Here is a 27,510-nt window from a genome sequence, read left to right as displayed (position 1 = left end):
CGTCTCATTACATGCTTCAAAATAACAATTTACTCCATGCATATATGTGCATGTATATACACGTGTGACCTTGTCCAGCACTGCTAAAGGCACACAGACTGAAAAAAAAAAAAAAAAAAATCAATTAAATCCCCTGGGGAAGCAATATGGTGAAATCATGCTTGCTCTTGCACCTGAAGTCCCCTCTAAGGTACATAATTTTCCTGGCCTGAGGAAACAGTATATGGAGGGGGGTGGTTTGGAAGTCACACTGCCACTCCAAGCTATTTAACCATCAACTTTTTACACACTGGCAGCTTATGCCAGTCACATTAGACTCATGCTGCATAGGTATACTCTGATAAAAACTTGTGGCACACTCCCTGCCTACAGCACATTGCAGACATCACTGACACCACTGGTTAGCTTTGTGTGAGTCACTGCTAATGCAGTCTAACTTGCAAACACTTCGAGGTCTGAGACAACAGATAGTGATTAAGCTCAGAATTCCCGGCTCTAACTTAAGGATTCAAAAAAAAAAAACAACCTAACCAAACCACCAAAACCAAAACAACAAAAACCCCAAAAAAACCCAAACAACCAAACTACAGATAGCTCCCCCTCAGTCACCACTGACTGAAAACACGAGGGCATCAGGGCCATCTATTCTCCCCTTCTCTTCCCCACCCCCAATTACTCCCACATCTTCAAGGCAGGCATGCTGAAAGTAACCCAAAAAGAAGGGTGTGTCTGATCTCACTGGATTACAAGCATCCAACATTAGCCCAGGCTCCAGGAATCATTATCAGTGCTTTGTTTCCTGATCAAGTATTACAATGGAGCTTCATCTCCTGTGTTACAGCGGCAGAGACTGCATGGAAGTTGTACTTGCCTTACAAGATAGAACCAGATCCAAGTATCAGCACGCTTTTGTCCCAGAGCAGCAAAAATGTAGCTGCGTGTGCACACGAGTGCAAGCACACACAGATTTCTCATCACTCTGTACTACTACTTGCACTGAAAAGCTGTCAGCACATCCTAAAAATAAGGATGTTGCCTGGGTCTGGCTACTCACGGGACACAAGTGGAGCAAGATATAGCACCTCAAAAAAACCCCAAACCAACCTTCAATGACACCATTCTGCAGACAAGTTACTGAGCTCAACTGATGTTGACTCACCATGCAATCATCATGTATCAAAACAGCCAGCAGTACAGAACACAGCAAAAATGATTAGCTCAAATGGCATTTTTATTTTCAGGATTAAAAACCCCAATGATATAAAGCAGAAGAAAGAGATGTGAACCCCAAATGTATCTGCAGTTCAGATGAGGTATCCTGGTTTCACAAAATGAATCAGACAGGTGGGAAAAGCACAAACTACCAAAAGAATACAAACTGCACAAAAAACCCCCTGAGAATTAGTAATTCCTCTTCACATGGCTCCCTCTGCCTCCTTCACAGTATAAATAACAAAAAAAATCCATCTGGAAAATACATTTGACATTGAGAAAAATCAAAGAACCATCTAAATTATTTTTATATAGGATGTACTGATCAGCACTTCTTTCAACATTAAAAATAGATTGCAGTTCAATGTAGATGATATCACAGGTCTAACAAAGGGTAAGACAAATACTATGTAAATGGACAACACACAATACATAAATATTCAGGGATATAAAATATAATCAGATTCAGCACACAGTTCTAAAGCTGTCATTCCTACTCCAGTCCCTACAATTAAAAGCTTACTTGATAAGACTTACAGAGAAATAAATATGCATACAGAAGTAAACACACTTCAACAGAACAGATGCATTGAATTAGTGGGACTGATTATTTTTAATACGAAATAGAGACTGATTTAACAAACTAAAGCAAAGAGCTAATAGGATTACCATTAAAGGTGTCATTAAGTAAATCACTGTGTTCTTACCACAGTTAGTCCTACATACACATCCTTAGCATAAAATTTATTTGCTCTTCACCATATGCTCTGGCTCTTCTACCCATCTGTTGAGCTAAAAACCAAAAGCTGGAATAAGAATCTGTCACAGAGAAAAGAAAAAACAAATTAAAATCTTGTTTTCCACTGCCAAAAGGACTACATTTTAACCTGATCTATAATTGAAAAAAAATTTTGGGTCAGTTCTGTTCCCCACATTAGACAAGTTCTCTGGCCTTTAAAAAGCATTAAAATTTGCCTGAAGTTTGGTCCCAAACAGTGGTCCTCTGACCAAAAATTTGCTTATTAGGGATTGGTAACAATATGTTCAAGTCAAGATGAAAGTCTTACTAAAACCTTACTAAAGCATATGGATGTCATATTAAATACAGCATATTCAAGTAAACCTCAAGTCACACATGCTCACTCAGATTTCCATAGGTAACCAAATTCTAAATCAAAATGTCCATGTCCTCTGTCTATTTAAGTCCAAAACCCTGGTCTGCTAAATGATACACCAATGAACTCTGACACCTGAGACAGGTATGCAAAGAAAGTATTTCCAAAGGCTTAACCAGATGAGGATACACATCTTGGCAGAAGCCCTATTTCTGCTTGAGCCAAAATCCCTGCTCAAAAGTGCTTCTTCAGCCTTACAGTTCATGTGCTTTTAAATTCCAACATTCAGCTAATTCAGTACCAACAACAGCAAAACGGAGCATGTGTTAGGAGTAAAGATACTATTTCCCTATTGTTCTTTCCTCCAAAGAGGCTGTTTAACAGAATATGGGCCTTTTTGCAGTCAGCATTTCTGCTCTGAATCACAGAGTTGTTAAGGTTGGACAAGACTTCCAACAGCATCAAGTAAATCACTACTGTGTTCACTACTAAGCTATATCCTCAAGTGCCATACCCACACATTTTTGAACACTTCCAGAGAGGTGACTCCACTACTTCCCTATGTAGTTCAGTATATTATGACAGTAGTTTCCAAGTAAGAAGCTAGCAGATTGTCAGTATGCAAAATCTGGTACTAACTCCTTTTTGTTTTCACCAACAGGACACAGTAAGAGGCTAAAAGCTCACAGATGCTCCATAACAAACATCTCCCTACTCCATCCCATCAGGGATACACACAGAGGTCTACTGTGCCTCAAATATGCCCTTGAATTGCACATGGCACCTACTAAATGGTCAAGAAGTCAGAACAACTCTTCTGAGGGAGTTTTCTACCCAGACTGTTTAAAAGTGAACTCTACTGCTTTGGGGAAATACAAGCATACAGCAGATGGGCATTTGCATCAACAGCAGGAACCCTCCAGCCTTCTCCTGTGTTCATAACCATCTTTTTTCTCCTCAAGCTCACACATCCTGACCTTGAAGGCTGTTACTTGCTGATCTCAGGGGCAGACTGTTCAGGGGCCAGACTTGGCCAAGTGCCTCAGTATGAGCTGCAGCACTGTCACTCACCTGCCAGACCTGCTCCACTCTGCTGCCCAGAACTGGGCTAAGCACTGCCACACCTGTGGGCACTGGATGCAAACTACTGCCCTACTTCCTTGATCCTCCCTTCCTGCCCAGCTCACCTTTTAATTTTCTAATGCTGGAAAATAGAGTCCACAGCCCAAAGTCCATGCCATGATGACCTCCATTTTGCAAAGCATGAGGAAGTCTGGATATGTTTTGGTGTTGAGTCAGAGAGATAAGCCTATTATATGGATAGCTTTGCTCTGTGTAACAGAATAAAAGAAAGGTAGTTCATATTGCTTAGGATGGTTTAGGACTACCCTAGGACCAATTCTAAACAGCAGCATGAACGTTGCCCAAAGTATCCAAAGGAGATGTCCTGTCACAGACAAGTGTTACCTGCCAATTGCCCAGCTCACCATTTGAGACTGTCAGGTTCCTCCTGTTAGAAGCACACCACCAACCACTGCTCTGAAATGACACACAAGTCTCTTGTGACAGGCCAAACTTACAGAAATGGTGTTTTCCCCCCACACGTACTTAACCATTAATCCTAAAGCTATTTTCCACTTCTTTTCCCTCTGCTAACACTCTTAACACCCAGCATGTCATTTTCTATTTCAAGAGGCAAGAGCTAACAGCAAATATGTTGGAGAAACTTCTGAGTTTGTACTTAAAAATGTCTAACCAAAGCCCTGAGCCCATCCCATCTCTATTCAAATAAATACAGCAAAAGGACTAATGACACAGCCAGTACTGTGCATACACAATATAAACACTGGTTAAACCTGATAAATATCTTTTGAGGCAGATATATGCAGTACAAATTATATTAAGGGTAAATGCAACCATCATACTCACTTCACCTAGCTTTGTCTTCCAGTTCTGCAGGGAACTTTGCAAAGGTATTATTTCTGCTTCATCAGCAAGCCAAGTTACAGAACCACAGAATATTCTGAGTTGGAAGGGACTCATTAGGATCATGAGTTCAGCTCTTAAGTGAATGGCCCATCCTGGGACCAAACCCACATCCTTGGTGCTATTAACACAATGCTCTACCCAACTGAGCTCCAAGCCAATTTGCAGAAGAAAACCACTGAAACCAAACCCACATATGGGTAGCACCTTCATGGAGTTTCAGTTGGGGCCATGAGTAAAGTAGTAGTAAAGTAAACAAAATTCAGCTAAGGAAAATCCAGGTATTTTAAATAAACTTGCATATTAAAAAGTACTGTGCCAAACAGGTTCTGACAGTTTCATCAACAAGAAAAAAAATACCAAAAATAAGAAAAACCTTTTGCTGTGGTTTCCAAAGGAAGTATTAAACTAGAAATTTGAGCAGAGTTCCCAAACCCTGATTTTTATGACTTGTCCCCTATCACTGAAACACGAGAGGAAAGGAGAAAGACAGTGAGTGACAGGCACTTCCCCCACCCCCGACTCCCTTCGAGAAAGGATTCAGTCAAAAAATTCAAGGAACTCTAATGAAAGCTGTGCAAACAACAGATAAATCAGATTACAGTCTGCTCTGAACTAAGCCAAGGTTCACATGGAAGGTTTGCAAATAAACTTCTGAGTTGCAACAAGCAAACAAAGAAGGTTGAGATTTTTCACAGCTGTCAGACCATCATGGCAGATACTGGAAAAATCAACAGAATTAATAATTCTGGGGATTAATTTTTCTTTTCAAGGAAATACCTATAAAGACAATCCATTCTATAATAAATAAGCTTAGAAGTAAATACAAATTCATAATCAGTCAATAATTAGTGCACTAAGAGTTGCTTTAAGAAGATGATTGAGCAGAGAAGTATCTGCTAATCAGTCCCTTTTGTGCTTTTCTTTTTTTAAAACAAAAAAGATAAATCAGACCATAGGATACTCTCAGCCAGTAAATTAAATGCTGATAAGTTCCATCATACAATTGCATTGGCTCAAACACACCTGGTCACATTTCATTATGAACCAGCACAAAAATGAGTATGACTACAGAAAAAAGCAGCACTGACACCTGCCTGTGCTTGTGTGATTATTGCTTTGTTACAAGCAGGTGAAGGCTGGAAAAATTTCTCCCTTAAAAGCTGTGGCTCTGTCTACAAGCACAACTTTCAGGCCTGATTGCAAAATTCACTGTCTCATCACAGATCACAGCAGTCTAAAACTTGGGCTTTGAGCAGTCCCTGCCAGCTCCAGCTCTTTGAATATCGAGCACTTGGCCCACCCTCATTCCAGAGGAAAGGCTGCCTGGGTGAGAGACTTTCCCCAAGGAAAAGTTGATGAATTAAAAAACCACAAGTGACCAACAGGTAAAAGAGAAAGGTTATGCTGTAGTTTCCTAAATGTCCCAGGAATTCAGGAAAATTAATGTTTCCTAACTGTCCCAGGAAACAGGAATTCAGACTTGGGTTACAATCCTTAAGTTTTGAAGACTGAAATATTCTCCAAATTAATGCCAAAAGAAACACACTTAAACACAGTTGCAATAAATGTATTAAAGTAAAATAAAGAGGTCTGGAAGAGTTTGGACTCCAAACAGGAAGACTGTGCCAAGCCTTCAGCTTGCAGGCCCAAAGGACAGTTTGGGTATTTAACACAGTGTTAACAGCTTCCCCCTGAAGAATGGCAGTATTGTCTCTTCAATAAGCCAGAGGTAGTGTCTAAAACAGCGTAATGAACACAGCAGCTGCCTCCAGCTGAGCCCAGCTATGCCTGAGATGGTGTGGTGCTACATTCCCCCAACACTGCCTCCTTTCCAGGCTGCGGTGTGAGCTGAGAAATGCCTATTCGGCCTTGGCTGTGAAAACATCATCTGGGCTCAGCTCTTTCTGAGCTTATCAGAAACACTGTCTCCCAGGAATTGATAACAAGCCTCTGCTTTCCTTATGATCAGCCTTGGAAAAAATTCCTCTTGCCTCAATGGCATAACACTCCTGTTCTCACACTTGGAAGCAAGTGCTGACCCAAACTGTGGCCAGGATGAAACATCATTATGACCAAAGACCACTCTCTTGCAACCCTATAAACAGCAGTCCAAGCTGGGGTCCTTTGAGCTCTCCTGGATGGCAGCAGCCCTGTGACCAGCAACCTCCCTTCTGAGTGGGGCCTCTCAGAGCCAGCAAACCCTCAGGTTTGCTATACTTGGAGGATCATTGAACAACGAGTCCTGGGCTGATACCTCACTTCTCAAGGCCTGGTCCTTCACCTGCTGGGACATGCAAGAGCATCCAAAGTGAGTATTTCACTGACCTCTGAGGGGAATTTTCCACAGGTACTTTGCTTGCACTGGTTGTCTCTGTCTGGTGCATGCTCCTGCACATATGCTACAGCAAATCTGAGAGAAATACTGCTTTCTTAGATGTTTAAATAGCTCAGATACAGATCCAGGCCTGGAAGTAAGGTTAAGTTATAGGTATAAGCTCACTTAAATGCTGCTAAGTGTTGTTCTTTTGCTAAGTTGTTAAACGTAAGTGAAGTGTTGCTAAGTGTCCTTTTGTTGAGTTGCTAAGTTCGACATCAAAGTTATAATTCAGGTTAAATGCTGTTAAGAGTTACTCCTCTGTTAAGATTGTTAAGGTTAACCTATAAATTAAGTTATAAGTTAAGCTGGGTGAAAGTGTTTTCCCTATGTTAAATTACTAGACTTAAGGTATAAGTTAAAGTACTGTTAAGTGTTGTTAAGCTTTTAGGCCATATTCCTTTTTATCCTTGTCTGCACAGTTTTTTCACACACACACCCTCAACATCCCCCTACCCCTAGGTAGTTCTCAATCAGTTTCTGTTTTGATTGTCTGGATTTTGTTTGGTTTTGTTGTTGCTTGCGTTCCCTTAGCTGTCCTGTAAGCAGTAGAGTGAATCTTGCCAATGAACCTGTTGTGCTTTGTCACTTAATATAAAATCTGACTTTTGCTCATACCCTTGTTGGTGATTTTTTAAGCTATTTCAAACACACTCCTTTGTGACAGGTGGCCCAAGAACAATGCTGCCACAGCCAGCCCAGTCACACTGCCATGGGATCAGCAGCAATCCCTGGAGTGAGCCCTGGCCATGGGAAGCAGACAGGATGCACACACAGAGCACAGGGAGCCCGGTCACCAGGGAGATGTGCACCACAATGGAGTACATCTGCTCCAGAGGCCAGCCCCTGTGGCAGCAGATGTGTGCACAGCTCAGCCAAACACACAGCACACACACACAGACACAGCAACACTCACGCAGCACCCGCTTCACTCGGGTCCACACACCACCAGGAGAAGAGAGGGGACCCAGCTGTACGTGATGTTTAACCATGTTTCCTCTAGGAAACTTTTTTCATAAAGAGAGATTACAATACGTTTCACTTAACAAGTAAAACATTTAGCATAGTTCAGATGTCCACTAAGGAGCACAAGTGGGACACAGCAATCAGGATTTAGTTGCAGATTCATCCTCTTCTAAAAGGAGGTCGTTCAATGCAATAACTGTAGCAGCAAAGTCAACCAGCTCCACAAAGTCTGATGTAATTATGTTAACACCCATAACACCAGGCTTCTGTCCTTTCACCCAATTCAAAATCATGGGCAGATTCCTAAAGAAATTGAAATAAGAGAAAATTAAACATTTTAAAAGAGGCACTTCTCTATACATACTCTACTCATTTCAAACACAACATGCTGTTTACAAAATATATTATCTCATATCTGTGATCAGGTCCTGACTATCACCCTGAATGCAACTGGCTGATGAGATGAGTGCTTAACACAGCACATGGTCATTAGCTATCAAACAGACATATTGGTCAGTCATCAATCCAAACTCACAGACATACAAAACCCCTTTATATTCACTGGCAGTCTGTTCTTCAGGATTTAACATTCCACTACAATTCCGTCCATCCTAGTTTGTTTTTACCCAAGCACATGTTAAGTCAAATGCTCAATTTCAGAGCAGACTTCAGTGTAACACAAAGCAAGGCTATACCTGGCCCGAGCTGTTCCTCTGCCCTTCTCTGCCTTGGGGTGGGCAGAAAAAAAAGTTGTGGGGAGCAGTGCACTGCATTTCTGCCAAACTCTCTCTAGCCTCCAGACCCACCCAGACCAATAGGGTCAGGGAAACCAAACCTAGAATGAAGCTGTCAGCTCCGCAGGGGTTGAACATCCTGCTATACATCACTATAACTAGAGAAAGGAGAAGCGTGCCACGTACTGGGTTAAATGCTGTTAGAAATTCTACCATGGGGAGAAATTTCAAGTCATTTTTCAGACAGTGCAAATCAGGAGTCTGCATTAGCTTTTTTGCACTCTTGACATGCAAACACCAGGCTTCTCAGCTCTTAGACACAACCTAAATAACGCTAACATATTTACCCATTTAGTGCTGTAACATGTATACATTATTTGAGATGGTAGGCAAGCAAATTAGCTAACAGGATGATGAAGAAAAAAAAAAGCAAACCCCAAAACCTTAAAAAAAAAAAAATCACTCCACCAGTGCTGCATCAGGAAAACAAAAAAATCTTGTCAAGAACCATTAGTGAAGGCATAATTACTGCCAGGGGACAAACCAGATTCCAGCCAGTTTAGGGTGACTGTTGCACATTTTGCCTTTAGCAAGAACTCAAGAACACTTAAATATTCATAGGGCAAAATTTCCATACAAGAAGGCAGGCATTTCCATAAAACCGCAGACACAGATTTACATATGTGCCAGCTTGTGCAAATGCACACAAGTAAACAAGCTTATGCAAACAGCAGCATTTGCAACTTTTGGTTTACCTGCAAACAAGTGGTAGGGATAAGGGAAAGGGATGGATTAAATTTAGGCAGGCTTCCAGCTAACAGTGGCTTACAGCCCAGAGCTGTGCCAGGAGTCCCTTGAAACAAAGCTGCCGGCCCGTTCCACGAAACGCGAGGATCCCTTCCTGGTTGTGGAGCAGGCACTCCGTGCGGCCGTGGCGCTGATGCCCCGCACGGTCTGAGCTCTCAGGGACCGCGCGGCCACTCGCGGGTCCCCAGCGCCACCTGGTGCCGAGCGCGCCCGCGGCCATCCACACCAAACCCGAACAGCAGCTGGGCTTAACTGTGCTTGTGCCAGACTAATGCCTCACAATGGGAAGGGGACCAAAAATTCCCTGGTTTATACCCCACCTGCAGTTTCCTTATCCACAGAATCATTGAATGGCCTGCGTTGGAAAGGACCTTAAATATAATCTCATTCCAACACTCCTTGCCCTGAGCAAGGACACCTTCCACTGAACCAGGTTGCTCAGAGCCATCTGATCCTACGTGGTCTTGAACACTTCCAGGGATGGGACACCCACAGCTTCTCTGGGCAACCTGTTTCAAAGCTTCACCATCCTCACAGTAAAGAATTTCTTCCTAATATCCAGTCTCAGCCTGCCCCCTTCCAGTTTGAAACGGAATTACCCTTTGTCCTACACAATAACTACCCTCTGCCCTTGTAAAGTCTCTCTCCATCTTTTTTGTAGGCTCCCTTCAGGGACTGGAAGGCTGCAACTAAGTCACCCCAAAGCCTTCTCTTTTCCAGGCTGAACAATTCAAACTGTCTTAGCCTTTCCTCACAGAAGAGATGCTCCATCCCTCTAATCATCTTGGTGGCCTTACTCTGAACTGGCTCCAACAGGGCCATGTCTGTCCTGTGCTGGGACCCCAGAGCTGGATGCAGTGCTCCAGGTGGGGTTTCACCAGAGCAGAGCAGAGGGGCAGAATCCCCTCCCTCCCCTGCTGGCCACTCTGCTTTTGATGCAGCCCAGGACACGTTTGGCTTTCTGGGCTGTGAGTGCTCATGGCCAGGGCATGTCCAGCCTCTCATCCACCAACACCCAGGTCCTTCCCAGCAGGACTGCCCTTTATCAACAACTACCATCAACAACTTTTGTGATTTCAAAAGCAAAACACTTGCTATTTTCAGAAAGGATTTTTAAGAAGCTAAGTTCTATTGACTTTAACTTCAAAACAGTAATACTGTAAATACTTCTAAAGTGATCAATGATTCTCCTGAAAGGAACATGAACTGGCTGCTGAAGATGTGTGTTTATCTCACTGCTCAGTATTAAGCTGAGTTGCTGATCACGTTAGACCAGTTGTGACCACCTACACCAGTCTAATTTATAACCTATTATCATTATGGCAAGAAAAACTGTTAGTAACATCAGGCAATATTAAACAGTGAGCCAGGAGACCAGATCCCAAGAGGACTTCTACAGTTCTGGTAATTTTTAGCTAACAGGCTACAAGGTGATAATTCCATAAAATAACTCATATAGAACTATCCTGGTCATGTTGTTAATGCTATTAAAATGCTGTCTCTCTGTGCTAATCAAAGCAAAACTCTCTTAGAGTGATCTTACTCATAGGCAAATTAATTGTACAATGGTCAGTACAATTATTAAAAAAATTCAAATGCAACACTCCCCCCCCTTACAAAAATACAAGATAAAATACTGCCCCAGGTTGTACCTCTCCAGCCATTACTGAAATCACTGAGACAGATTTGTATGGACAAAGGCAGAACTAGTTCCAGAAATAAGCAGTTTCTCTCTGTGGCACAAGCTATTTTCCCATTCCTAATTCCTAATTACCAGGAAGCACATATACACCCTCTTACTTTATTGTTTTCGTTGATTCTTTATTTTTAATGATTGCAAATATCTCTCATGAACAACAATACTGAGCAAAACTGCATGCTTTCAGTTAGCCTATGCAAACATTTCCTAGTTTTTTGCTCGCTCAGTGCCTCTTTCAACATGAGACATGTTCAGTAAATAACTGAGAAATCAAGACAAGGCTTTACCTGTGAACAAGTGTGTTCTTCAGACCACGAATTAGATGCCGTGCAATCGTTTTCACTCGAGGTGTGAGAATTGCTTGAGATACATGGAAAGTCCCATAACGACTTCGTTCTCCAAGTGTGGTCTCCAGGAACTGCAGCAGTTTGTGCACATTGGTTGTATTAGCCCATGGTGCTGGCATTTTATTACCCGGCCACAGGAAGGGATATTGCTGATACAAAGGGTGGTGGTAAAATATGAGAACCTAACAAAAAAAAATTCACAATTACTGTATTTTTATTTGAACAGGATGTTGCACTGGTTTATGTTCATATAATACTGTTGCAGCTAGCATAGCAGTAAAAAGAGGACCAAGCAAAAAGAAGCTCCTCTTTACTCATGAATGTCAGTAAATTTGTTGCACTATTGCTAAAGGAGATGGAAATCATTTTGTTCAGCTTTGAGGACAGGATTGCTTCAGGCTTTAAGGGTCATCAGTTTAAAATGACAAAGCTGCTTTTGTCATTTTAAAGAATTCAGCTTAAAAGCACTTCAGATTCTTTCTACCAGAAAATACTATATCTGTACTTGAAGTTAAGGATTTTAGCAGTCTTGCCATCTTCTGAGTACCTCCTACTAAGAGGCTGAAGCATGCTGTGCTGACTGGCATCTAACTGGTGTACCAGCATCGTGCTCACACTTGCTGCATGCAATGCTAAAGCCAGTCCTGATGTCAGCAAAATGCTCAAATCCGAAGGTAGTATTTTATACCTTGTAAGGTGCTTCTCCATAGCACAAAAAGGCAATGCGTTTAACACCCACATTTACACAAGATTAATTTTCAACCCTAAGATTGACAGCATGGGTTCAGAATAATTCCTCAAAGCCTCATTTCCAGTTTAAGAATTATGTGCTGCTGCTGAAGCCCTTTTCTGTTCTCGGTTTGTGTGTACATATGGGAGCAGTTACCCCAGAGAAGAGGCATTAACCTCACCTCCACAGATGTGGGTGGCTGCAAAGGAGGTAAGAAATTCAGTACTACACCTTAGTCATGCTAAATCTTATATGCTTCACACTGGCCAGAAAGACAACAGTTAATCAAATCCTCACCAACACAAGTCTGCACTAAGTGCCCTTCCAGAAGGGAAAACCCTTTGTGAGGAGCACAAGGCTCCAAGGAGCCTTTAACAAATGTGCTTGGGAGCAGGGCACAGACTGGCCACACCATGGATGAGGGCATACACAGCTGCATGTATGTCAGAGAATGAAATAGTTCATGCCTCAAACATTGATATAAAGTTTTGCTCATTATAACAAAAACTGTATAAAGAAGCTATAATCAAAGAAGCCTCCCTGAAGATACCTGACTAGGACTTTGGACAGAAACTCAAACTGCTGAGATTAGATAAAGGGAAACCCTATTGTTCAGTCATCTCAGGCTGAGGGAAAGGTATGCATCGACAAAGTCCAAAGCCAACAGCTGCACTGAGAATCATCCCTGGCTGAGTTTGGGGTGGGGGCAGAGCATAGCCCACAGAAGCCAAGTGGGCACAGACTTCCCCCCCAGCTGAGGGGGGAGGAGGAGGTTTGGGGTGTGTGGTGTAACCTCTGGTCAGAGGCAACAAACACCCATCCTCTGTTACACAAACTGGCCCAGCTGTGGAACCCCCAACGCCACCGGCCACATCCATGGGAGGCAGCTGAGGGGGAGTCATAATCCATCAAAGATTCCCCAAAGTGCTAGGTTTGCAAAGGACTGCAGGTGATGCAAGCAGAGTCTGCTGCTAGAGACTGCCCTCTCCCCTGGGGGGACATGCCTGGACATTGCCACCTGGCCTGAGTGTATATTAACCCATGGGATTCTGTGCTTTTGGGGGGACCATCACCACCAAGAAGACCAGCTGGAGAGGATCAAAGTGACATCGCTGGGATCCACAGATGGTGATATTTTCTTTCTCCCTCTTTCTGTCCCCCCCACCTCTTTTCCTACTTTTCTCTCTTTTCCTCACTCTCTCTCTTTCATATTTACTATCATATAAAACCCATACTATTGACTGGCATATGGTTTTGTTTGCACCTTAATTCAGGCAGAGGTATTTCCAAAGAACCTTAATAATTGGATCATAACAATGTAAATGGAGGAAAACCGACACACTACATGAAGGAAACTCTAGTGGGCTTTAACTTGACCATCAGCAGCATCCGTGGTCCAATACCTCTGAGCAGGAACTACACCCAGCTTGCCTCTAAAATCTTAATATTTTGAAAAATATTAAACATCTTAATATTTTGAAAAACATTAAACATCCTTCCCCTACCTGGTGTTTCTTCTCCCACATGTACAGTAACGTCACATATTCTACACATTCAACAGAACAAAGTTTGGATTCAAATACTGAGTGGATCCTGTTGATCAAGAAGTGGTGATGGCTGTCATCCATGGCATAGAAATGATTGAAATCCAAGAAGATTACTTCCTTGGGGTGCTGCTCAAGAAAACTATTCATCTCCTTCAGCCCATCCCATACTTTGATGCCAAACAAGCCATGTATGAAGTAAATCTCTTGTCCTATTTCCCCAGGTTTGGAAGACACACGAAGATCAAAGTAGCGGATCCCACCTTCCAACTGCTCTTTGAAAGTCAGATTTTGAGTCACTGACCATTTCTTCATGATCTTTCTAACCAAGGAAATTCTGGCCAAACGTTTGATGGCTGTTGCTTGATCTGGTCCCACAGGAGATTTCTCATCAACCCAGTAGCTGAAAGAATCATGTGATCCTAGAAAAAAAGCCAAGAAAAATTAATTTTAGAAAAAGTGACTCTCCCAAAACACATATATCCATGTGCCCTGAAAACTGAACAAAGTTCTACATGTATTGCAGGGTTGCAGAAGAGTTATGCCCCAGTGTGAGCCTTTCAGATGGTCCTTTACACCTAACTTTTCCCTGACAGTGTAACACAAATTATGCATAAGGCTCTCACTTCGAACTGCTTTCTTGTATAAGCTCTCAATTTCAAGACTCTCTGAAAACCACAAAACAAACATTTGTGGTAAAGGGAAACTTCCTTCTAACCTTCCTTCATTTACAAACTACAGATCAACTCCCAAAGCTTTCCCAGAGCCTGGTACATGACTCATCTAGGATGAGACTCCAGCTTCACTTTAAGACTCTGCAACTTTCATTCTACCTGGTAAATCCTATCATTACCTAATACACCAAAGGTCTTGGAACATTATTGATGTAATGGACTGAGGGATCTGCACCTGCATATGCCTTACCAGCATGTCTCACTTTAGCCCAACGATGGCAAATAGATTTTTTTTGGCAGTAGTTTGAACAGTGGGCTATGACTGGCTGAGCTGGAGGAGATGGAACAATTGAATACACCACCAGTTACAGTGTGGATAGATACCAACTTCATATTAAACAAGTTCTTGAACATGTCTTAGTTGGCATGCTTTTGACTGACCAAAGGTATGGTGAACAGAAAATTCATCAAAAAATACAACCAACAATCAAAGTCACTGGTCCCTACTGAAATAATGCCTGTCCAAAGAAACTCCTGTAACATAGTCCGTACCTTGGCAGAGAAACTACACCTCCAGTATAAAATTTTTGCTTATTAGGAAAAACCTCCAACTGAAAGTTTAGTACGAAATGGAAAAAAAACCCAAAAAAACTTGAGAAATAACAAGACTCCAAAATAAAAGCTTCAGCATCAATGAAATATTCCTACCTTAGCCAAGCCAGTAACAGAACAAAGTGTGAGAAGGCAGTGCACTGTACCAGAACAGCATAAAGTGAAGACTGGCAGAAGCTGATCCACCACAGACTGGGGTTTACCAGAGATTTCTAATAATTTCCATCAGGCACCAACAATCTAGCCAAGAAGCTGCAGCTGTTCCAGGCTCACCTTCCTTGTGAAGCTCCAGCCAGCAAAAACACTACAGGACTCTAGCAGCCCTGACTCCCTTTGTCTGCAGGACAGTAGAAGAGAGTTTGCCAATTGAGCCAAACCCCAGCCTGTGGACCCACTTGCTGAAGTGCAGAGAAAGCATCTTCACCCAAGCAGCTCTTTTTCCAGCTGCCCTGGGGTACAGTGACCCAGCACCATGCTGCTGGCCCCTGTGTTTTACATTCCTACATGCTTACCCATGCTTCTAGGACTATGCTTTTCTCGGATTTCCTCCTCTACCTCAGTCTGCAACTCTTTAAAATTCTCATTTGTCATACCCAATCTTAAAATAACATCCGAGGCATTCACAGCCTCCTTTATCCAAACCTTTTGTGTACCGGGGCTCACCTGAACACTGATGCATCTCCTGTGATGCAAGATCAGAGCTGCAAACAAGATTATGATCTCAGTTGGACTACCTTAGTGGCATTTTTAATCCAGATGAAAGAACAGACTGTGCATAAAATAAACATCACTTCTCAACAACCTTAAAAGCACTGTTTCCATGGATTTCAACTAGTTCAAAAGCAGTGAAAAGGTAGTGTGAAGGTTAGTTTTCAAGCTTCACAAATGAGCACTAAAACTAATCCTGACCAACTCTTCATGAATTCTTCACAGCATTTGTAACGGTGGGCCTGTTACAGCTTTCCATTCAGTCTTCTAGACAGAAGTCACAAGTACCAAAGATGCCAGCTTAAGCAGCTTTTTAGTACCTGTCCCAGTAAACTACACCACAAAGTGGCTGTTAGCTGTGGAGTGACAACTGGATTTCTTTTCCCCCATCTCCAAATACACAACCCCAAACAATCCAGGAGCAATCTCCTAATGAAGACATTTCAGATGCCATATGATGCTTCAAACTGTAGTTTACAGATATGTGAGTTTCATATACCTCCCTGTACAGCAGAATGAGTCTTTCAAGCTTCTACAGTATTTGGAAAGTAAACTTCAATCATAAGGAGCTTGTCTTCTATCTTAGAATTAGTCACTTTGCACAAATAAATTTTTTGTTTGGTTGGGTTTTTTGTTTTTTTCCCCTAGTTCTTAATTCTATCAATTTTTATTTCTTCTTCTCTTTAGATCACTGTAGAACATGGCTTAACACTGTAGAATAATGTCACAAGAAATATTTTCATTTTAACTAAGACAGTGCAGCATTCTTGAGACCTGTCTGTAGGAGTTACTTGCACCATTATGCTCCCTCAGACTGGTAAATATTATTTACAACGGAACGAGAATTTTACCTGGCCACAAATATATTGTTGTCACCTCAGAGTTGTCTAAGTGAATCTGAACCAAGAAACAACTCATTTTCCTGACTCTGTACACCCACTTTACAGCTACAAAAGTCTTTCATTTGCAGTTTGCCAGAGACAAGGCACTTTTAAGTATACAAAAATGCACTATCACAAACCAAATTCTATTTATAGCCTAGCACTAGACAGCCATATCAAAGAAAACAAGCTGGCCCACTGCAACTTTTTCAAGTTTAAAAATTGCACTCCTTAAGAGCAAACTGAACTACATGTGACATGCTTCTATATTTAGAGAAGATCCTATTAAGTCCTGCCCCATGGTTCTGCTAAAAGCCTAGGAAATGGAACTTCTCTCTTACAACAAAATCAACATGTACACCTAGGTACAACCAAGGAGAACATGAGCTGGAGCATCTACAAAACATATCCTCCTTTTCACTGTTGGTAGCACATCACTTTCTAAGGGCAGGGGAGCATCATTGATTCTGTTGATCATTCTATGATCAATACTGAGGCTGTGAAGACAGCAGAAATTCAATTAGATCTTCACTGGTCATTTAAAAAGGGCAGTCACCAACATCTAGGCCAAACCTGGATCCACAATGTTTTGACTCTGGTAAGAGGAAAAAAACCCAAACTGAAACCCTGAAGCAACAGCACTGGATTCTTGTGGGGCTGTGGGGTAAGAGCAAGGTGAAGACCCACATCATCCCTCAGGCCCTTCTCTAATTTAAGATCACTGATATGCTACCAGCTCAGGCACTGCCTTTTAATATAGCTTAGCTGTGATGTTAAGTACATGCTAAGCTGATTGCTTCATGATGTCAAAATAATCCCTGCCCTGCTTTGCTGCATCCCTAAACTCATAAAAAGTCTTGCCATTCTGCAGCTATGGCAGCAGCCAAGCTGGTTGCTGATACATGGGGATACAGCATGATTTCTTTTTGAAAAAGCATAACCTATACTAACCCAAGTCTGTAAAACTTCAAAGGCAAAGGGCAGAGCCTACACCTGAAGAATGGAGCAGACCAGCCCAGTTTTGTCAGGAGCTCTGTGTAAGAGCTGCTAAGCACGTTCATGATTCGCGTCTAACACAAGGATGTGTGAAGGTACTCAGACACTGCACAGTGACAGCAACAAGGCTGGCAGTTCCTGGGCAGAGCAAGCACCACGAAACTCTCATAGCAACATACACTGTAAAGTTTTTTCCACGTGTAAAAATCCTTCATCATCTGTGTTCCCCACCACAAATAATGTGCATTTCCTCACATTACGATGAGTACTTTTCTTGGGAAAAATTCTTGAAGCAAGACATTTCAGATGATAATTAACATCTTAAATATAAATAACACCCTATTCAATAAAGCTATTCCTTAAATCTGTTGATTGTGGACAAAGCAACTAAAAAAAACTAGGCATTCACAACCTTCACCTCACACACTGAGAAGTCAAAAGGCAGAGAAAAACCAAGAAACTTTGTTGTGCTTTAGGTAAAGAGAGGCCAGAATCCCAGCCTGAACTGCCTCAAAAGCATGTTCTTGCACGTGCAGGGCACTGATTTACTGTAGATGAGACCGGATTAGTGTTCAGACTGCAAAACTTACTGAGCTGCTCTAGTGACATGGCATCAGTCTGGTGCTCAGCCCTTCCCAAAACCAAGTCAGGCACAAGAAATACAAAAAAGATGATGATTTCACAATTGCTTCCAACTGGGTGAAGATGTGCAGCATGAAGCAGCAAGCATTAAATTTAATAATGAAAGGGACTGCACATTCAAAGACAAAAATTAGGGACTGCTAATCAGCTGGCAGCTCTTACAGACAGCGGCTGCTCTGTTTCAGTTTCATTTCTTTCATCTGACAAAGACTGGCAGCTTCAAGGAAAGCAGTCACATGCCATCAAATGCCCAGATATTTAATTATCAAAGACCATGTTATAGTTAGAATAATATTATATAGGTATCTTCCAGATGGCAGACTTAAAATGATGGATAGACCTCTTAATTTTATCCCAGTAATTGCAACTGTGGATTAAATTTCCTTCATATATTTAAGTATCTTTTTATTCTTCTTATACTAACTTCTCAAGTTAATTGTATGCTCACTTTTCAATTCAATTTATATGTTAAATAGATTGTATTTCACTGTTCAGGATGACTTTTTGTTGAAGCCCTTGTGCTAATTGTTAGAAAGCAGCCTTTTATCATCGTATCTGCAGCAAAATCTAACTTTCCAGCATGTTTATTTGTCATGCTACTTAGTTACAGGTAGTCAAATTAACCCGTGGTGTAGAGGAAATAACTGACACTCAACAGAATGTTACAAAGTCTCCAATTTCAACAATTATGAGCTGTATCTCTTCACTCTCATGATCATTGGCAGGACTTGAGGAAATGGTACAAAGCTGAGTCAGGGGAGGCTTAGGTTGGATCTTGGGAAAATGTTCTTCACCCAGATGAAGTGATGGCTGAACACTGGATCAGGGAAGTGGTCACAGCACCAAGCCCGTCTGAGGTCAAGGAGTGTTCAGACAATGCTCTCAGGCACAGGGTGTGACTCTTGAGGGTGTCCTGTGCAGGGTCAGCAGTTGGACTCCATGATCCTAGTGGGTCCCTTCCAACTCAGCATATTCTACAATTCTATAGAATTTGGTACTATCTTTTGTTTCTATATAATACTTCCTGTAAATACAGTTGCAGCAGAAGGACAGGGATGATCATCATCTCAACAATCCCTTGTACATTATCTTCACGGAACATTAAACATATGACTGTATGGCATGCAAAGTGCAGAGATCTTCTAACATAGAACACACCGGTACACTGCCAAGCACTTGAAAACAAGACAAAAGCTCACAGTTGTTTTTTTTTTTAATACAATCAGGTCTCCTAGCATATTGCAAGCCTCCCTGGTTCCAGGGCTGTGGACTAGTCAGAAGCAGCAGCTAAAGACACTTTTTACACACAAGTAGCGAACCAAGAAGCTACAGATGAAAGCACAAGGGCAGGAGAGTGCACTGTCACTACACTTAACTAGATCTGAAGAAGGTGGATTGATCTTTACATGAATGGAATATTAAGAAGATGAAAATTGCAAGAAACAAATGTTTAACATAACATGAAGCTAAGAAGCAAGATCAGCAAAATATACCCATCCCCAGAATCATTAAAGGGTCATTTATGACCAAAGAATCACCCCAGCTGTAGTGACACTAAACTTCTTAGTACAAGCTTTGCTCACTAGACACAGTGCATTCCCCACATATTACAAACCCTGGCACATGACACAGCACAGCCAAGATGGGTAAAAGAACAGTAATCAAGTTCCAAAAACACAGGATGTAAGTTCTAGCAAGTCATGGCTATCCCAGGTTCTTTTAAACATGATGTCCTGCATGTGCCAAAACTGAGGGAAAAACAGGACAAGCAAAGGCACCTCTCAAAGTCTAGAAGTCCTCAGGATTCAGGTCATTAGCAATCCAGATTTTCTTATCAGAAGATTAACATCTTAAAAGTTCATCACTAATGAAAAGCAAATCAAATAGTTCATGTTAACTTGCCCAACAAAAGGAGGTGAAGCAGAAAGAAGAAACATCCTACTGATAATCATTATCTAAAAACTATAGAGACGCATATTTATATTTTAAGAAACCTACAAGAATCCTTTAGGTATTCTTAATGCAGTCTCATTAAGAAAGACAAATCCTAGTACATACCAAATCCTCTTAGGAAAACTCCCTCTCTATCCAAGAACTACCCTGATTTTCCCCCACTGCCCCTTTCAGGCAATGGGATGCAATAAGAGCAGCATAAAGAGAGCTTAAAGACAACCTAAAACTGTCTCAGACACAATACCACAGGGGTAGTTTGCTTTTCTTTCCAGCCAGGAGAAATCCTTTTTGCACTGGTTGGAGTTACTGCCACTGAAGTTTAAGGTCATTTAGTAATGATTTCCCATTTATCAGCAACCTCAGCTGTCTGTAATGGGAACGCAAGAACAAAGCAGTACATCTCTACCATTTCAAAGCCTGAATGGACCCACCTGCTCAAAAAGGAAAACACCCTTCAGCTTAGAGTCCTGAACTCCTCTTTTGTGATCACTAAGAACTGAGTGGACCAAGGGCTCATTCTCTTCTGAGAAGGCTGCAGGGAATTTTTTATTACATGGTGCTTTTCCCTCTTTTGACATCTTTTCTGGAAAAGCAGGCAAACAAACTTTCATAACATGGAAGGAGAGCAACAACCATTTGTATCAGCATTATGACTACTTTTCTCCATTTGAAGTTAAACTTTGTCATATTTTGCACTCATTTACCAGACACACTTAAATCACTCTCTAGGGTACAGATCTTAATAAGTAAAAGGAAAAATTTTTTCAGATTAAAAAAAAATTTTTTCAGATTAAAAAAAAAATAGGACCTTCATATACTGTCTGAAGAAAATTTTGCAGGATTTCAAGAATAATTTGGTTTTGGCTAAACAGATGACCGAAGATCTTTAAAAAGAGAAGCCCTTTTCTTTAAAGAACTCTTTCAAAAGAATTCTTTAAAAAGACTAGGTTTTTAGGGGAACTTCTACTCAGACCCTGTGTCTGCCACACCAGTTCCTCACATAGGGACATAAAGGAATATTTGGTTACTCAGGAATAGTGGAACAATTTCCATCAACTATGCTCATCAGTGTAACAGTCCAGATAGCTTACTAACCTCTCTAAAAATATTTGAGATTTGCTGTTACATTCAAGTAACCTACCAAGGTAATAAAAAAAACTTGTCTTTTCAGAAAATTCCACATTTACAAATCATACTCAACATCACCATACTTATGCAGATACTTTCTTTGAATGGTTACCACCTGATTCATTTGTAGATGCAAACTAAATTGAAAAGGAAAATAAAGCTAGGTGAATCAGAACATAAATCTTATATTTCTTCCCTTTGAGCTTCAACCAAATAGATGGCCAGTTCAGCTGATTCAATCCTTTTAATTAGAACTCCAAAGGAGTATTGTTTGGGAGGAGGAAGCAGCCTCAAGCTCCCTACCACTCCTCTCAGCACATTTGTCCATAGCCCATACCAGCCCATGAACAAATAAACAAAATCACAGCATTAGCAAGTCCAGCAGCTCACCTCAGGTTCACGCAGGCAAAGAGAAAAATCACCCAATCAAGTCAGAGTCTAGTGGACAGGGCTGTTGCTTCTTTTCAGAACCATTTTGATTCTGCTTGTCCAACTCCAAGTCAAGTTGCTCATGGGGCTTTTTGGGAACACTCGCACAGTCAGGACAACAGAGGTGGCGAGTTGGTGGTGGGGACACTGCATCCTCCACAAAAGGTGCTCAGGGCCCCACCAGCTCCTGGTGTTCCTTGTGAACTTGACACATGGGGACAGTCACACTATGGCACCACTCAAATCACCCAAAGCAGCTTGTTAACACAGGAAACACCTCTCCATGCCTTGTATTCACCCTTTAAGCTTAAACAAGGGCTTGGCCAGCAGGGCTGCTCCTCATTAAGACTGCCCACTAGCTGTATTTACAAAGCTTTGTTTTCCAGGGATAACAATTTCATTGTACGTTGATCATTTAAATCAAAATCAGAAGGCTTCTTACTCAGACTCTGGGGATGAACTTCTCAGAGAAGGGCACAAACAGTGGTGAGCTGTAGCACGGAAAGTTGTGGTCATTCATACTGACACTACCATGAACAGACTATGGAAAGTTATCATATTAAGAGCTGGCTAGAAAGTCAAGAGTGCGTGTGTGTCATAGCAGGGAATTAGGCAGCTTGGCCAGTGCTATAGTTTGCAGCAGCAAAGATTTATTTTAGAACAGCAAGGACACTTCCCTCCTTGGAGATCAGTGAACAGTCAAGTGGAAGACACTTTAACAACTACTTCAAGTGTCCAATATGGTCTTGCTCTGGCTATATTCAGGCCAGTATGATTTTCTCTGGTAAAAAGAAATGTTTCTGGAACTGTAAAATCCATCTTTTCTGTCAGCTCTGGCTACCTACAACCCAGCATCCCACAGGAAACCTCTCACCAGTCATCCAGCCTGATGCTGACAGGAATGGCTCCACATTACGAATGCCCTGCATTACTTAGAAATGAGATTCCGGCTAGCCTTCCACATGCTTCCTAAGGAAGCAAGAACATACCAACTGGGATCACTTGAAGGTGACACAAGAAGCCCAATACACCACCAGAAGCCACAGTAGAGAGCTGCCCCACCTCTTCCTGGAAAGGAAGCCTGCCCAGCCTGCACATTCCACACCAGCAGTGCACTCTGCTGAGTGTGACATTTGGCTCTAGGTGTACCAGTAGCTGAAAATCTGACTTCTGGTGGCAAAAGCTTGCTTACTATTTCAAATCAGCCTTAGATATACAAAGTTTTACTTACAATACAGATCTGTCTATTTCTTTTTACGCTCTAGGACAAAATAATCTGTGTAAAATATTCTTTTTTTTTAGTATCACATTACAAAGTGCTAAAGTAAAACATTTTACTTTTCAATTTTACTTTACTTTACAAATTTTTCATCTTTCAGCTCTCTTCTTCAGTGACTCCTATCAAACAACTTAGTCCAGATTCAAATTAATTGTTCCCCAGCTAAAGCTTAGTTTTTACTAATAGCCTGTTTCAGCCAAACTATATGAAAGAAAACAATCACCCATTTATTCTACATACAGCCATTCAACCTGTTGTTCTTACCTGTCCACATGTGCAGCACCATGACATATCAGGTTCATGTTTCCTTGGGACACTCACACAGTCCAGCACCAACCCTGGGGCTTGCCCAACACTGTGGGCAGCTGCTGCAAACAGCTTTTCTGGCAGGAACCACTTCCCCCCCAAAAAAAAAAAATCCCTCTAAATCCATCATCACCACACAAAACCTTCCCACCAGGTTAGCTTGCTGAACACACTCATTTGTATTTGTAGGGGGAGAGAAGGAAAGGCAGAGCACAGAAGAGACTTTTGATTACCTCACTTTCTTTACGAAGGGGCACCCATAACTCTTCTGGGTGCTCCTGTGAGCAGCAGTGGATTCCTACCTATGTCATCATACATTTTCTCAGCAAGACAAAGAAAGAAAATCAGCAGTATGGGAAAACTCACAGCTAACCATCCTGACCAGAACTGGGAACCAATCAAGGGATACAGATTGATGCAAAACTCCAAGTATGCCTGTTACATCATGGCTCTTATATATTTAAAGATGGAATAGTCCAGACAGGATTAAGTGTGTTATTACCAAGATGCAAAGGGAAACAGAACTGCCTGCTCTTTTGCTCATGACGTTCATGCAGCACCTTGGAGGCTGGCCTAATAAAACACTCCATAAACAAACACTGATAGCTGGCAGTGAACATCTGCTAGACTGCCTTCCTGTCTCAAACCAAAAGGCACAAGCTTACCATGACCTCACACAATGGATGGAGACAGAAGAAGTTTCACCTGCTCTAATACAAGTACTCATGTAAAAGTACTCATGTAAAAGTTTGATGAAACAGGAAAACGGTGCCATACCTTCAGATGCAGAGACTTCAGACTCTAGCACCAAGTTAAGATACTTGCCTTTCTAGAAATTTCTGCAGCAGTTCAAATGAAACAGTACAAACAGGACATACCATGGTGCTATCAACTATCAGGATGCACATACAAGCCAGGTACAACTAGGCTTCTCCAGCTAATTCTTTAAATAGCTGATTAACTCCAAAAGCTGATCAGTGAGAGCACTCCAGATTTTTCTTGTGTTCCATTTCTAAGTGGAGAAATAAGAAAAGTGGCAGATGCAGATCAAAAGATGACCAAGGAATGTAATAAATATCACAGTTGTGATTTCATAAAATTGTTTAAAGTAAACCAGTTTGAGATTAAACAAGTACTATACAATATCCTGTCAAGGGTCAAGTGCACAATCAAAATGTTTAAGGGTTCATTTTTAAACTCACATCCAAAGAGGATTAGTGGAATATAATTAAGAGAAAACCCTCTAGACTTTCACACAAGGTCACCACTTGTTGAGAGTGGTTATTTTTGTTGACTATGTTGCAGGCTTGTAAAGTTGACGACATTTTAGTTTCTTGATATTTGCCAATTTTTCATTGCAAAAGATCCCTCCCCTCATGACATTGCATAGGAAACCTCATCTCTTTCCCTTACATAAGGCTATATTGGTTTAGCATTTTGGCTAACGTTTTTCCCAACAGAAGTAACAGAAAAGCCTAAGTGTGGGAACTAATCACACACAAACTTTGGAGAATGGCCTTGACTTTTCCGTGTCTCTCTCCATTTTGAGCACAGAGTTAAATAAGCATGTAAACACCCCATATACTTCATGAATACCCATCTTCAACATTATTTGCTACCAGTTGGTTCTAAGAACTGAGAAAAGAATGACCTTCTCTAACATCAAATAAGATGTTACACACCATTATTTAATACCTCATGGAATCATTGAATAATATAGTTTTTAAAGGACTGTCGGAAGTCACAGCTACTTTTTCTAAAGCCAGTGAAAACAAGCAGCTCCAAAAGCAAAAGGTTGGCAACAAATAAAGCAGAACTCTGTGAAGAAATCCTGGGCAACATAAAAAGGAATTTCCCACTCACAATAGCACATAATAAATTAAATCTAAGAAGTTTCTTTTCTGTGTACACTTTCAATTCTTTCACTTTAAATAGCCCCATGATGCTCCAATTCTTCAAAGTACAAAAGGCATAAAACAATAACAATTCTGAGATTTTTGAACTCTGATTTTATTTCAAGTTAAAACAAGTTTTAAGGTTTCCACTCTTGGAGTTCTATCTCTGGTCCTATGTACAAAGAGTGAGAAGGGGTAGGGGATAACAAACAAACAAAATTCCCAAACCAAAACCAATTGAGTCCATTATTCCAGGGGAGAAAGCAAATGTACCCAAAGATGGACAAAAGCAGGCCACTACTGTCATAGGTGTTAAGCACAGACAAAAAAGCTTCTCATTTGACCTTTCATCTCTCTTTTTAGGATAACACTGGTCTCTATTGCTGCTCAGTATCTGCAAAGATTCCTCAACTGCAACCTGTACTGCACACTGCTAGGAACACCCCCAGGCTCTCAAAAAGGTTGCTTTGTCAAGCACCCCACCAAAACTGCACTTCAGCAAAATAACTATTGAACTAAAATAATAATAAAAATTGCCAAAAATCTACCCAGAATATCTTTGCCTGCTTGCAGGTTGCACGAGGTATATACAGGAAAGCAGAGGGGATATACACCAACCTTGATCACAGATAAACACATATTGCAAGATTTAAAATAAAAAGCATTACCCATTTTACAAGCACCGTGGCATTACTGAAACAACTTATTTGCCTGGTTTCTCTGCTGCAACACTGCTTGCATGACGCTTGCAAGTGACAGGAGCAATGCACCTAATACAATCTGCATCATAAAATTCTGCACAGCTTCACAGTCCATGAGTGACTACAGCAACAAGAAGTTGATTTATTACTGTTCACTAAAACAGAGCAGCATTTCTTTGCCAGAAGTTTCAAAATCTGCTGACATTTGAATTTTATATGAACTCTGAATTTCCTTTCTGCCCCATTCTCCTGCTCACCTAAAATGTTTTTGCTACTGTCAGAATAGGAAAGGGCATCACTTTTAATTGAAAGCTAACATTTTAACTGTTTGGCTTCAGGTAACACAGTGCACAGGAGGTACATGGCCCTTTCTCTATGTGTTTCAAGGGCATTCGAAACTGTAGAGGCTATGGTATCTCTAACAAAAAGTTAGTTTCTAGGGCAGTGTCTAAATGTCTGCTATATAAAATCAGAATCAATTCGATTGGAAAAGACTGTTGAGATCACGGAGTCCAACCTACGACCAAACACCACCTTGTCAGGTCTGTTGTTGTCCTTATTTATCAGTTTATCCATCGGTAAACCAGAAATGATGATGCTTACTCTTGCCAGTTTTAAGAAATTAAACTAGAAGCTGTAGACAGGAGCTAGACGTTAGCTATTCTAAGTCTAACTGGGAAATTTTAGAGCAAAATTTTATAAGTAGTTACAGTATTTTAGTGTCCTCAGTGCAACGCCATACTTTAGGATATTTTACGACCATGCTTACCCTTTCTTCCCCGGACAAACCATTCCTAGCTTCCTCTATACAAGACATACCATCGAACGGTCTGGGTTTGGGAAGGAGCTGCAAGCCCAGCAAAGAGCACCTTCTGAGGGCAGGCTGCTCAGAGCCCATCTCGGCACACCAGCCACCTGATGACCCCCCAGGTGTTGGCTCAATGCAGCCCAGCCTTTCTCCCTGCCCGCTGTCAGCGTGACTTGTACTACCCGCAAACCTGCAGGAAGGCCAACGGTGCTCACAGCTTCCTTTCCTCAAGGCAGCGAAAGCAGCAGGTCACTGGTTAGTGCCTTACAGGAGTATTTACGGGAGATCGAGCCCTCCTCTCTCTGCTGCAATGGACAGGGCTCCTCTCAGCCCCAGCACTTCATTACGGGGGACGCGACTGCCCCAGCACCGCGCGGGCGGCCCCGGCACCGCACACCCCGTCCCGCCGCCCTACCCGGGATGGCGAGGTTGGAGAGCGGCAGGGAGCGCAGCGCGGGCGGCAGCGAGCCCATCCAGTCGGCGTTGCCATCGGCCATGACCCCCACGGCGCCGCCCCGCCGGCGCTCCCGCATGACTGCCGGGCGGCGCGGCCAGGCCCGCACCGGCGGGGCGATGGCACGGCCCGCCGCCATTATGTACCGGGGGTGACGCCACGGGCACGGCGCCTCGCCATTGGCCGCCCGCCCCGCGCCCCGCCCCGCCCCGCGCTGTGCGGTGGGTGCGCCGGGACCGTGTGCTGTGGGTGCGCGGTGGGTGTGCGGTGGGTGCGCGGTGGGTGTGCGGTGGGTGCGCGGTGGGTGTGCTGTGGGTGCGCGGTGGGTGTGCGGTGGGTGTGCGGTGGGTGCGCCGGGAGCGCGGTGGGTGTGCGGTGGGTGTGCGGTGGGTGTGCTGTGGGAGCGCGGTGGGTGTGCGGTGGGAGCGCGGTGGGTGCGCGGTGGGTGTGCGGTGGGAGCGCGGTGGGAGCGCGGTGGGTGTGCGGTGGGTGTGCGGTGGGTGTGCGGTGGGTGTGCGGTGGGTGTG

At 42.4% G+C, this 27,510-nt stretch overlaps 1 protein-coding gene across 1 annotated transcript; it reads right to left on the bottom strand.

Moving 5' to 3' along the window:
- Positions 1-1,213: 1,213 nt before the first annotated feature.
- PLCXD2 (phosphatidylinositol specific phospholipase C X domain containing 2) lies at positions 1,214-27,135 on the bottom strand. The gene is made up of 4 exons (XM_085073163.1): positions 26,945-27,135; positions 13,479-13,939; positions 11,184-11,425; positions 1,214-7,959 (listed from the first exon to the last, which is right to left on the bottom strand). The coding sequence occupies exons 1-4, from the start codon at positions 27,120-27,122 to the stop codon at positions 7,797-7,799; spliced, it is 1,044 nt and encodes a 347-aa protein (XP_084929289.1). The 5' UTR covers positions 27,123-27,135; the 3' UTR covers positions 1,214-7,796.
- Positions 27,136-27,510: the final 375 nt, after the last annotated feature.

This window comes from Lichenostomus cassidix, chromosome 1, assembly GCF_008360975.1.
Source record: "Lichenostomus cassidix isolate B80296 chromosome 1, HeHo_3.0, whole genome shotgun sequence".
Classification (NCBI taxonomy): Eukaryota; Metazoa; Chordata; class Aves; order Passeriformes; family Meliphagidae; genus Lichenostomus; species Lichenostomus cassidix.
The sequence above is the reverse complement of the archived record's forward strand: the minus strand, read 5'-3'. Positions and strand labels throughout refer to the sequence as shown.